General features: G+C 52.9%; 1 protein-coding gene across 4 annotated transcripts in view; it reads right to left on the bottom strand.

Annotated features, from left to right (window-relative positions):
- ACAN (aggrecan) overlaps positions 1 to 13,195 on the bottom strand; it is a 69,124-nt gene that overhangs the window by 10,887 nt on the left and 45,042 nt on the right. For 2 of the 4 annotated variants that reach the window (XM_045058817.1, XM_045058816.1), the window contains exon 12: positions 6,389 to 10,222. In XM_045058817.1, the coding sequence (XP_044914752.1) occupies positions 6,389 to 10,222 (3,834 nt within the window). Of the gene's footprint in view, positions 1 to 5,422; positions 5,537 to 6,388; positions 10,223 to 13,195 lie in introns of all 4 variants that reach the window. The other 2 variants (XM_045058818.1, XM_045058819.1) reach the window with 2 other exon arrangements.

Here is a 13,195-nt window from a genome sequence, read left to right on the forward strand (position 1 = left end):
CTCTCTCTCCTTGTCTGTCTCTTTCCTGCTCCTACTCTCTCTCTCTCTCAAAAATAAACAAACTTAAAAAAATAAACATCACTAAACAGTATGCTATAATTGTACAATCAAGTCTTATATTTCTTTTTTTTTTTAATTTTTTTTTTCAACGTTTATTCATTTTTGGGACAGAGAGAGACAGAGCATGAATGGGGGAGGGGCAGAGAGAGAGGGAGACACAGAATCGGAAACAGGCTCCAGGCTCTGAGCCATCAGCCCAGAGCCCGATGCGGGGCTCGAACTCGCGGACCGCGAGATCGTGACCTGGCTGAAGTCGGACGCTTAACCGACTGCGCCACCCAGGCGCCCCTCAAGTCTTATATTTCTAAAGGTTGATCCTGAATGTAACTTTAATATCCTGCTTCTTAAATTCAATTATAGTTGACCTTTGAACAACATGGGTTTGTGTGTAGGTCCACTTGCAGATTTTTTACAGTACAGTACTGTAAATGTATTTTCTCTTCCTTTTTTTAAATTAAGTTCTATGCCCCACGTGGGGCTTAAACTCATGACCCCAAGCTCAGGAGTCACACACTCTACTGACTGAGGCAACTAGGTGCCCGACCCCCCCATGATGTTCTTTTCTCTAGCTTATTTTATTATAAGAATACAATACATAGAAGCACCTGGGTGGCTCGGTCGATTGAGCGTCTGACTTCAGCTCAGGTTGTGATCTCACAGCCTGTGAGTTCCAGCCCCGCATTGGGCTCACTGCTGTCAGCACAAAGCCTGCTTCGGATCCTCTCTCCCTCTCTCTCTCTGCCCTTCCCTGCTCATGCTCTCTCTCTCTCAAAAATAAATAAAACATTAAAAAAAAAAAGAGTTCCATATAATACTCAGAACATACAAAATAAGTATTAATCGATTGTTTATGTTATCACGAAGGCTTCTGGTCCACAGTAGGCTATTAGTAGTGGGGGGGGGTCAGAATTTATATGCAGATTGTCGACCATATGGGGGCTGCACCCCCAACCCCCAGTGCTATTCAAGGGCCAACCTTAATTCCCTGTTAAAACCTGCCTGTAGACTTTTTAGTTACGTCATGAAGGTGTGATTCGTGTTTTCACTTGTAACCTTGTATTTTCACTTGCTTTGAAAGCATTTTCCCCACCCAGGGCTAAGATTTCGCTGAACTTCAAACATTTCTGCTCTAGGGGAAGAGACCGTGTCAGATCATAGATCGGAGTCTCAAGCCTACAAAACGGAGAATGGTGGTTAAGAGCGAAAAGAGGCTGATTAAATTTTAAGTTCACGCCCTTCCAACCCCAGAGTTTAGAGAAATCCACCCGGCACCAGGGATGGCCGGGAAATTGGACGTGAGGTAGCATGTTCCCACGGGTGTACACGTAGTTACACCCTGTAGTTAACACGTCTTTAAAAAGGATTTTTAAAAAATACCAATGCCAGAGACCCTCTTCAGACCAATGATCGCATCAGAGTAGCTCCAGGTGGGGCCCAGGTGCAGTGACTTTAAAAAAAAAGCATCCAGGTGATTCCAAGGAGCAACAGGGTTTAAAACCTCAGAGCCAGAAAGCTCAGCAAATGTCAGCAACATAGGTGGGGCGGATGCTGCCGCCTTTTTTTTTTTTTTTAAAGTTTATTTACTTATTTTGAGAGAAAGAGAGAGTGTGATCAGGGGAAGAGGCAGAGAGAGAGGGAGAGAGAAAAATCCCAAGCAGGCTCTGCATTCAGCGCACAGCTTGACACAGGGTTCGATCTCACAAACCATGAGATCGTGACCTGAACCGAAGTCAAGAGTCGGATGCTTAACCGACTGAGTCACCCAGGTGGCCCTGCTGCTGCTTTTTAAGTGGATGGGAGTGGCATAGCCCTGCTTCTAATCGCTAAAGAAACTGAATAGTCATCAAGAGTACAGATGAATAATTTGTCAAGAACTTGTCTATGGCATGTTGACGAAACAAGCTGATGGCAACTGTCAAATACTTTTTAAAAAAAAATTTTTTTTTCAACGTTTATTTATTTTTGGGACAGAGAGAGACAGAGCATGAACGGGGGAGGGGCAGAGAGAGAGGGAGACACAGAATCGGAAACAGGCTCCAGGCTCTGAGCCATCAGCCCAGAGCCCGACGCGGGGCTCGAGCTCACGGACCGCGAGATCGTGACCTGGCTGAAGTCGGACGCTTAACCGACTGCGCCTCCCAGGCGCCCCTCAAATACTTTCTTTTAAGGACGAAACACAGCCTCCAACCTCACTTATTAGGTGAAAGATGACCCTGAGTATTCAAACACTGCCACAGGAATAATGCTATAGCTTGCTCCCTCTGGCGCCCGGAGAACACTGACCTATAGTCTTTCAACAGCCTGTGTTTCCCAGTCCCAGCACAGGACAACAGTGGGTCACCTGTGGAGATTAGCATGCTCCTCCGGCCTTTCGGAAGCATCCTCGACACCTGCTCTTTGGGATGATAAAGCTTTCCCTAACCAGCAGAGTAAGAGATGGGGAAGCAGAAGTAATTTTTATTAATACTTTTTTGGGCCAGATGCTGTACTCAGGTATTCCTTATTCCTCAGTTTCTCAGCACTGACCGCACAGTGGAGTCACCTGGGTGGTCTTAACCCCCTCCCCTGCCAGATCTCACCGTTCCTGAGTTCAAGCCCTGCGTCGGGCTCTGCGCTGACAGGGAGAAGCCTACTTGGGATTCTCTCTCCTTCTTTCTCTGCCCCTCCCCCCACCTAAACATTAAAAACAATAAATAAAAGAAAACAACCCAGTGCCAAGGTCACAGGACCATTTCAATCAGAATCTGTGGGCGTGGGACCCCAGGCCTCAGAATTTTCTAAAGCTGAGAACCACTACCTTTGATTGACCCTATTACAAACGAGGTACTAAGGGCTCGGCTGTGGGTTTCTCACTGGCCAAGCCCCACTTCTAAAACCTCTCTCCATTCTGGTCGCCCTGAAGTTCATCTTCCGGCTCTTTAAGACCGGCAACTGATTATTATGTTCAAGAGGGAGCTTCCTACTTGGCTGAGCGTGTTAAACAAGTGAATGAAGACCCCTGTTCTGCATTTGACTCACTCAAAGGGGTGAGGGAAATTACTTGACCGCTCTGTGCTTCCGTTTCAAAGGGGGATAACTGCCAAGCTACCCACAGAGCTGTCTGGGAGGAAGTCGTGGGGAAGAAAGCCCTTTGGAAATACACCCGGTCAGAGAAGGGCTGTCCTTCCAGCAGATCAATTAGGGTCGATTGCCACCCACTTCTCATTTCATGAGCCCTGCTGTGACTTCTGATCCCAGTGTCCCGTTTTTGCTTAGGGAAGGAGTTGCTGAGGATGGAGGGAGGTGTCAGAAGACACGAAAAGAGGGCGAGGGCGTTCTGGTCCTGGCAACTGTCCAGGAAGTCCTGCTGGGCTCCGAGTCTGCTCCTCTCCGACTCAGGCTGAGCTCCCTTAACACCTCACTCGAGACAGGCGGCCCTGCTGTCCTCCCCCCCGCACACCCGGAGGGAGGAAGTGCTTGCACACCAGACATGATGTCCACCAGGGCTGCCACTCACAGGACAGACAGAGCCATTCCCACTGCTGACCGAGGAGTCAGAGCCCCACTAGCTGGAAAGCACACACACAGGGTCTCCCCAGGGTTCCTGCAGGGGCAGCCTCTCTCAGGACAGAGGCAGTGCCCTGCCCTCCCATCAAGGTGGATGACGAGGGACGTGACTCTAGCCCCTGAGGTGACTGTGGCCCTGTGACATACTGCCTCCTAGGTGGCAGGGCCAGGACCGTCCTAGGAGAGTCCACCCCTCTGGCCACAGAGGCCCCCAGTGCTCTTAGTCACGGCCTTGACACTTGGCCAGAGGCTGACCCAAGTGGAGAAAAGAGTGAATTCATAGTCAACCTAGTGCCTGTTTATACAGAATATTTCCTGTGTATGCTGTGTATATACAGCATATTTGTATCACATGAGCATATATTAGGAGGTATTTACATATATGTCAATATATACAAACACAAAAATCTTTCCTTGTGCACGATGTAATGGCTACTGGAGGATAGGTGCCCAGCCCTATTTGTCTAGTAGTATTTGCTTCCCCCCAGGACTCATGGCTCTGATTTTGCACATGTCCTAGGAAAGACCCTGGGACAGAGGCTGGGGTGAGGGCGTGGGGGCAGTGCGGAGACCCAACCCAAGAGAATGAGCTTGGAGGTAACTGGGCATCTCTTCCCTGCCGGGTGGCGATCTGACAAGATGAAGTGTTCGCATGGCCACAGACCTCCAAGTGTTCGGGGAACACGGGTAGATTCTCATCATCTCGTTCGGGGCGCCACCTCCAGTCAGAGGACTCCCCAGGCTCCTCACCTGTCCCACAGGCTGCTTCACCCATGGCTAAGGACAGAGGGCGCCAGGGTGGTGGGTGCCCAGGGGCAGGGGGCTGCCAGGTCACGGCCGACTTGCCACCGTGAACCCTGGAGCTGGGGGTGACAAGTAAGTACTGCCTGCCGTTTCCCTCAGGGCAAGAAGGGGACCCAAACCCCACCCAGGGCCAGGCACGGAGGGGTCTGCAGCGCTTTCACAGAGAGGGTGGCTCGGCCCGATGCAAGACAGCCCTCTCGGAGGCATGACCTGCTCTTTCCCGTCTACATCCCCGCTCCACACTTCTCAGAAGTGATGTTTTCCCTTCAAAATTCAAGCATATGTTGTGTTTGACTCATAAAACAATCTTTGGCTTGGGGCGCCTGGGTGGCTCAGTCAGTTAAGCATCCGACTTTGGCTCAGGTCATGATCTCACGGTCCATGAGTTCGAGCCTCGTGTCGGGCTCTGAGCTGACAGCTGGGAGCCTGGAGCCTGCTTCGGATTCTGTGTCTCCCTCTCTCTCTGCTTCTCCCCCGCTCATGCTCTGTCTGTCTCTCTCTCAAAATAAACATTAAAAAGGGGCGCCTGGGTGGCGCAGTCGGTTAAGCGTCCGTCTTCAGCCAGGTCACGATCTCGCGGTCCGGGAGTTCGAGCCCCGCGTCAGGCTCTGGGTTGATGGCTCAGAGCCTGGAGCCTGTTTCCGATTCTGTGTCTCCCTCTCTCTCTGCCCCTCCCCCGTTCATGCTCTGTCTCTCTCTGTCCCAAAAATAAATAAACGTTGAAAAAAAAAATAAACATTAAAAAAATTTAAAAACAATCTTTGGCTTAACAAAAAGATGAACTACCTTTTAGTTTAACTACTTGAACTTTATCTCCTAAACTCCACGTAGAGTAGAATGTTTACCCTGTGGCTTCTACACTGACGCGTCACTGCATACCTCTCCTCTCCGGTCTGAGAAGCCCGAGCCTCCGCTGGCCTCGGTTGCCTCCTCTGACCTGCGGCCCCTTCTAGGGACGAAGGAGTCGCCCTCCTGCCCCTGCCTGCACCCCCACGGCCGATGAGGGTCTTACCTATGTTGCAGTTCTTGCCGGTGGGGCCAGGGGGGTACAGGCATGTGATGTGTCCCTCTGTCTCCTGGCAGACTGCACTGCCACAGGGCTCCTTGGCACAGGACCTGGCAGGGGCTGCGGCTCTCAGAGAGACGCTGAGCGTCAAGAACACAGCGGCCTGGGGTTGTGACCTCAAGGTCGGGGCACAGGGACCCCTGGAGCCCACAAGGCCGCTTTGGGTCAGCATGTTTTTGGAGTCTCTGTCCTTCTTGGGCACCTAGCCCTAGCATCCTGGGGGAGGGGGTGGGGCTCTTTGACCGGGAAAGGTCTCTCGGCCCAGAGGGAGGGGCAAGGGATCCCAAGGCAAAAAGCAGGGGAAAATCATCGGCTTCCAGTGCCTGGCGCCTGGGCTGCGTCGAGGTGAGACCATCACCATTGTACAGAGAAGTCACCTGTACTGGGGTGGGGACTAAATGACACTTTAGGACCGCCAAGATGACACTTCATACTTTCCTAAATTGTGCAGGTCTTACCCCTACACGAAATAAATATCTGGGCATAGATGTCATCAGATTCGTTCTCTCCTCTCACGAAGAAAGAGAAACTCCACGGGGAAGGGGCGTGAGTAGAATTTCTAGCATCGTGTAAACAGTCATCCTCCTCTCTCCCTCTGCCAAGTACAGATAGTTGAATTCACATATCAATGTTCTTGTGATGTAACGCCATTGTAACAGAAACAACCACTAATCACTAAGTGTGTGCCATGTGAGAAGCAGGATGCTAAGTGCTTGCTCGGTATATATTTATATCCTGTTTAATAGTCCCTGGTACTATTCTCATTTTACAGGGGAGGCTCAGAGAGGTTAAGAAACTTACCTGAGGCTGCACAGCGAATCTGTAGTGAAGCTTGAATTTACACTGCCTCCTACTATGCTACAGCCTGAACTCCCCGAACACATTTAAGGAAAAAAGAAATCCCAACAATACCTGCAACGGTTACCGCGGATTCATCTGTCCCTCCTGGAGGAGTTGGGATGGAAGCATCTGTGGGGAAGGTGGCTGTTTCGGCTGTTTGGGTCTCTTCTCCTGAGTGCAAGGGGCTTGAGGACTCGATTTCTAGGTGTGCCTCTGCAGGGCGCTGGGTCTGCTGGGTCCATTCAGACTCTGGCACGCTGGTGCTGATGACCACGTCCAGCCCTGACGTGTGACCAGACAGGTCTCCGCCGATTTCAGTCCTGTCTCCAGAAGCCATCGGAGTGGCCGAAGCCCAGCCCGATGCCTCTGTGCCCACATCGTGGGTGGTGGTTGGCTCCTCCCGTGCTTCCGGGGTGGCCGAGCCCTCCCCGGGGCCTTCCGGAAAGGCTGAGGTGCTGCCGCTCACCGCCAGGCCTGAGCCTCCCTCCACATCAGCGTCGGGGAAGGTGGAGGTGGCTTCACTTACATCAGGGGACCCAGAAGCCCCTCCGCTCGCCTCAGGGGCAGCAGAAGCCCCCGCTCCAGCCTCAGGAAAGGCAGGTGTCTCGCTGCTGGATTCCGGGACCGATCCTACCCCAGACCCGGGGAACGTTGGGGTGGCTCCACTAATTTCCCCAGACGCAGAGGCTTCTCCACTGGACTCGAAAAGCCGGGGTGTGTGTGTCACAGGGGGTCTTTGTGCAAGTTCCTGGGACACGGTTGGTTCAGTGACACCCTCCACGAACTCAGAAGTGATTAAAGTGACTTCTGGAAGTCCTGAGGCCCCTCCACCGGTGCCCGTGGCCGCAGAAGATTCGCCACTTACATCCACAGTGCCAGAAAAGTCCCCACTAAAATACGGAGTACTTGATGGCTCCCCACTGGGCTCCACCAGCCCGGACCGCGGCCCGCTCGGGTCCAAAAATCCCGAATGGTCTCCAGACACGTCTGGTGCTCCAGAATGGGCACCACTGAGTTCCACAATGCCCGAAGGCCCTTCTCCTGCTTCTTGGGCTGTTGGAGCCTGGGTTACAGATTCCACCAAAGTCCTGTCTACAAGAGAGACAGTGGGGAAACCAGAAGCAAGTCCACTGCCGTCATATGCTCCTGAGGGCAGGCTGCTCCCGATCTCTGCCCCGGAGGATTCTCCACTGACCTCAGCTACTGCACTTGGCAGGCCACTGAATTCTGGAGGCGGGGAGGTAAACCCGCCGGAGTCAACTGCTCCAGAAGACTGTCCACTGACATCCATGATCCCAGATGTGCCTGACAGACCTGCCTCCCCTGAAGGGAGTCCACTGAGTTCCACAGACCCCAAGCCTTCTTCTTCTTTAAATGTAGTTGGGGTCACTTCGACCAAACTGGTGTCCACAAATGTAATGCCAGAAGATGCACCGCTGCCACTCACGGCACTGGGAACCAGGTCAGGGATTCCAGAGGTCGCGCCACTGACACCAGGGACCCCAGATGTTTCCCCACTCAGGTCGGTTATGCCAAATGGTTGACCACTGCCAGAAAGAACTCCAGAAGCTTCTCCACTGACATCTGGTTGGCCGGAGACCAGTCCACTGAGCTCAGTCACTGCAGATGTTTCCCCAGAAAACCCTGATGCCTGCCCACTGACTTCAAAAAGCCCAGATGTTCCCCCGCTGATGTCAGGAAATCCTGATGGCTGTCCACTGACACCAAAGAATCCAGATGTTTCCCCACTGGTGTCAGGAGACCCAGAGGCTTGGCCACTGAGTTCAGCTCCTGATGGGAGTCCGCTAACTGCCCCACTAATGTCCAACTCGCTTAAGGGCAGCCCAGATGTTTCTCCGGCACCACTAATGCCAATAGTCCCCCTCCCTTCCAGTTCACTTGCAGTGGTGGCTGTGACCACTTCCACCAATGTAGTATCCACCAGGGAGATGGTTGGGAATCCAGAGGGAAGTCCACTAAAGTCAGGTAGGCCAGAGGATGGGCCACTTCCAAGGTCCACCCCAGAATACTCACCACTAAATCCAGATGGAAGGCCACTTGCTTCTGGAGCTTGCCCACTTCCTGGAGTTCCAGAAGGTATTCTGCCTAAGTCCAAGTCTCCGGAAGCTGACCCAATCAAGTCTTCTTTTCCAGAAGGCAACCCACTGAGTTCCTCAGCTCCAGAAGCAGAGGTCTCCAGACCCTCCCCTCCAGAATAAAATTCACTGAGGTCCCCTACTCCAGAAGCAGAAGTCTCTGGATGACCCTCTATTCCAGAAGGCAGCCCGCTGAGGTCCCCTACTCCAGAGGCAGAGGTCTCTAGACCTTCTCTTCCAGAAGGAAGTCCACTGAGGTCCCCTATTCCAGAGGCAGAGACTTCTGGACCTTCTCCAGAAGGCAGCCCGCTGACGACCTCTACTCCAGAGGCAGAGACTTCTGGACCTTCTCCAGAAGGCAGCCCGCTGAGGACCTCTACTCCAGAGGCAGAGACTTCTGGACCTTCTCCAGAAGGCAGTCCGCTGAGGTCCCCTACTCCAGAGGCAGAGACTTCTGGACCTTCTCCAGAAGGCAGCCCGCTGAGGACCTCTACTCCAGAGGCAGAGACTTCTGGACCTTCTCCAGAAGGCAGCCCGCTGAGGACCTCTACTCCAGAGGCAGAGACTTCTGGACCTTCTGCAGAAGGCAGCCCGCTGAGGACCTCTACTCCAGAGGCAGAGACTTCTGGACCTTCTGCAGAAGGCAGCCCGCTGAGGACCTCTACTCCAGAGGCAGAGACTTCTGGACCTTCTGCAGAAGGCAGCCCGCTGAGGACCTCTACTCCAGAGGCAGAGACTTCTGGACCTTCTGCAGAAGGCAGTCCACTGAGATCCCCTACTCCAGAGGCAGAGACTTCTGGACCTTCTCCAGAAGGCAGCCCGCTGAGGACCTCTACTCCAGAGGCAGAGACTTCTGGACCTTCTGCAGAAGGCAGCCCGCTGAGGACCTCTACTCCAGAGGTAGAGACTTCTGGACCTTCTCCAGAAGGTAGTCCGCTGAGGTCCCCTACTCCAGAGGCAGAGACTTCTGGACCTTCTCCAGAAGGCAGCCCGCTGAGGATCTCTACTCCAGAGGCAGAGACTTCTGGACCTTCTCCAGAAGGCAGCCCGCTGAGGACCTCTACTCCAGAGGCAGAGACTTCTGGACCTTCTCCAGAAGGCAGTCCGCTGAGGTCCCCTACTCCAGAGGCAGAGACTTCTGGACCTTCTCCAGAAGGCAGCCCGCTGAGGACCTCTACTCCAGAGGCAGAGACTTCTGGACCTTCTCCAGAAGGCAGTCCACTGAGGTCCCCTACTCCAGAGGCAGAGACTTCTGGACCTTCTCCAGAAGGCAGCCCGCTGAGGACCTCTACTCCAGAGGCAGAGACTTCTGGACCTTCTGCAGAAGGCAGCCCGCTGAGGTCTCCTACTCCAGAGGCAGAAGTCTCCAGGCCCTCACCTCCAACTTTAGGAATGCTGGGCCCTGTAATTCTATCTTCATCCCCGGAGGCCAGTCCACTTTCCACAGGCAGGCCTGAGCCCACTGCAGAGGTGAGACCACTGGAGTCAAGATCTCCAGAGGGCAGTCCACTTGAAATTTCCCCTGAGGGCTGTCCACTGGAGTCCAGACGTCCTGAAACTTCTCCACTGCCTGTGAAGTCACCACTGACTTCGGGTACCCCGGATGCCTCCCCAGAGCCTGGCAGCTCAGTCCCACTGGGCACTGGGGGGGCAAGGGTGGATGGCTCCTCCCAGGGGAAGGGCTCCTCCGAGGGGGCTGGCTCCTCCGAGGGGGACGGCTCCTCCGAGGCTGAGGGCACTTCCGTTCCAGAAGGGCCTTCTGTGCTCTCCTCTGTTGCTGCGCTGGTGGGAGGCCATGTTGGAGGGATCCCTGGAAGAAAGGAAGAAGAAAGATGAGGTGTGGATTTAGTAACCCTGCCCTATTTAAGCTTACTCGTTCCTTCCACAGCAAAATGTTGCTTGAGAGGTGTGTTTAGACATTTTCTAGTGGAGCCTTGCTCAGTGTCTGGGGAAGGCAAGGAAGGAGGGGACCAGGAAGCGCCTCACCTGGCCGCTGTGCTCTGTGAGGCTCCAGGGGATGCCATCCCCATGGAAGTAGGGGCCTGGCTCCCATGAAAAGTAATCAAGGGCACCTCTCAGGCACCTCCATACTCGGATCTCTTATCTAAATCCATGATTTGCAGTGTGGTCTCTGAACCAGCAACACCAGCCTTGTCTGGGAGCTTGATAGAAGAGCAGATTCTCAGATCTCACCCCAGTCCCACTGGTTCAGGGAGTCTGGGGTGGGGGCGGTATGTTGTCTTTTTTTTTTTTTAATGTTTATTTATTTCTTTTGAGAGAGAGAGAGAGTGCGAGTGGGGAAGAGGGGCAAAGGGAGGGAGGGAGAGGGAGAGGGAGAGGAAGAGAGAGAGAGAGAGAGAGAGAGAGAGAGAGAGGGAGAGAGAGAGAGAGAACCTTAAGCAGGCTCCACACTCAGTGCAGAGCCCAACCCAGGGCTCGATCTCAGGAACAATGAGATCATGGCCTGAGCAAAAATCAAGAGTTGGATACTTAACCGACTGAGCCACCCAGGCACCCCAGCTTGTTGTCTTTTTTTTTTTAATATTTATTTATTTTGGGGAGAGCACAAGCAGAGAAGGGGCAGAGGGAAGGGGACAGAGGATCTGAACTGGGCTCTATGCTGACCGGTTGACAGCAGAGAGCCTGATACGGGGCTCGAACTCACGAACGATGAGATCATAACCTGAGCCAAAGTTGGACGCTCAACCCACTGAGCCACCCAGGTGCCCCAGCATGTTATCCTTTTTTTTTTTTTAATTTTTTTTCTTTTTTCAACGTTTATTTATTTTTGGGACAGAGAGAGACAGAGCATGAATGGGGGAGGGGCAGAGAGACAGGGAGACACAGAATCGGAAACAGGGTCCAGGCTCTGAGCCATCAGCCCAGAGCCTGACGCGGGGCTCGAACTCACGGACCGCGAGATCGTGACCTGGCTGAAGTCGGACACTTAACCGACTGCGCCACCCAGGCGCCCCATAGCATGTTATCTTTTAATAAGCTCCCCCACCCCCGAACTCTGACAACACTGATGACCCCTCAAGTTTGAGAATCATTCATCCAAAACCATCCCTTCAAGGCAGGGGAGGCCAGCTGGTGTTGTTTGCAAAAATACATCAAGTACATCAACTTTTTCAATTCTGAGAGTGCTATTACAGAGGATTTGGAAAACAGAGGAAAGAAGCCCCATCATGCTAAATAATCATGATTGCATTATTTTTTTTTTTTCCATGTTGTTTCCTTGGGCATTTAAAAACAACCTAGCTGGGATTGGACCTCGCGTGTTCCTTTGGGCTCATTTCTTAGGTAGAGAGCCTGAGCACAGCGGGTGCTATCCCTCCAGGCAGAATCTTGGCGGTGGGTAGGGGGTTCAGGATAGCAGTCGTGGCATTCAGGAGGACTTTAGTTGGGCATATGTATATAAATGCTTATTTATTTTTGAGAGAGAGCATGAGCAGGGGAGGGGGAGGGGCAGAGACAGAGGGAGACACAGAATCCGAAGCAGCTCCAGGCTCTGAGCAGTCAGCACAGAGCCCCACGTGGGGCTCGAACCCACGAACCATGAGATCATGCCCTGGGCCGAAGTCGGACACTTACCTGACTAAGCCACCCAGGGGCCCCATTTTGTTAGGTTTCTTTTTAAAAGCAAGTCAATTTAAAGAAAAGGACGTAGAGTTAATAACAGTACAGATGGTTCCTGATATGGTCAATCAGCAAGGTGGTAGGGAACCGGTTTGCAAGATGTTTCTATGGGTCCGTTGGAGCCCCTTCCCGTGGAAACTCCCACTAGCTGCTGCCAGGATCCTGTGCCAAGCCACACACTCAAGGCAAAGAGGACTGTTATTTTTGTCCTGGTGAAGGGGGAGGTAAGGAAAGGGTCACAGGCGGGTGTGGCTGCTGGGTGAGGTCTCTGGGCCAGAATCCCACCGGCTCCAGTGATGCACCCTCACCTTCTGGCATGGAGGGAGGCCAGGCTTTGTGTTTCTAGCACCCAGAGGAGCGCCGAGCACGGCTGAATTGCTGGGGAACAGTGCACTGAGTGACTAGATGAGGAACTGGGAAGCTCTGATGGACTCGTTCCTTCAAATGAACGTGCCCCTGGGTGAGGTGACTCTACTAAGCACACACACATTACTGTGCATTTCATTCAGCCTTACGCGGGGATGCCTGGATGGTTCAGCCGGTTAAGCGTCCGACTCTTGATTTCAGCTCAGGTCACGATCTCACGGTTCATGAGTTCGAGCCCCACATCGGGCTCTGTGCTAACAGTGCAGAGCCTGCTTGGGATTCTCTCTCTCTCCCTCTCTCTCTGCCCCTCCCCTGCTGGTACTCTCTCTCTCTCAAAATATAAATATATAAATAAATATTAGCATATCCAACGGCCCCGAGAAGGTCTGCAGTGAGGAAACCTGTTAATCTTTCTGTAAGCCAGCATTTCCCTTATGGCCACAAAACACTTTTTCCAACAGGGTGAGGGGCCTAGGAGCTTTCATCCCATCGAGTCTCATCTGATTTTATCAGGACAGATGGGGCTCAGGAAGTTCTGGCTGGGGATGCCTGGCCCAGAAGAGACACATAGAAGGAGGAACAAAGCAAGGAGACAGGTCACGGTCACACTTTCAACTACCCCTCTGGGTCCTCAACCCTCTATTAGAGATCCTCCCACAAGAGAGTTTTTAAAAGGCTGGAAGGTAGGAGTGTAAATGCAGGAAGACAGAGTGAGAGGTGCTTTATGAACAAGGCTGCCCCTTTCTTCCCTTGACCGTTGTCCTAGAGGCCAGTTGCG

Source organism: Felis catus, chromosome B3 (genome assembly GCF_018350175.1).
Source record: "Felis catus isolate Fca126 chromosome B3, F.catus_Fca126_mat1.0, whole genome shotgun sequence".
Taxonomy (NCBI): Eukaryota; Metazoa; Chordata; class Mammalia; order Carnivora; family Felidae; genus Felis; species Felis catus.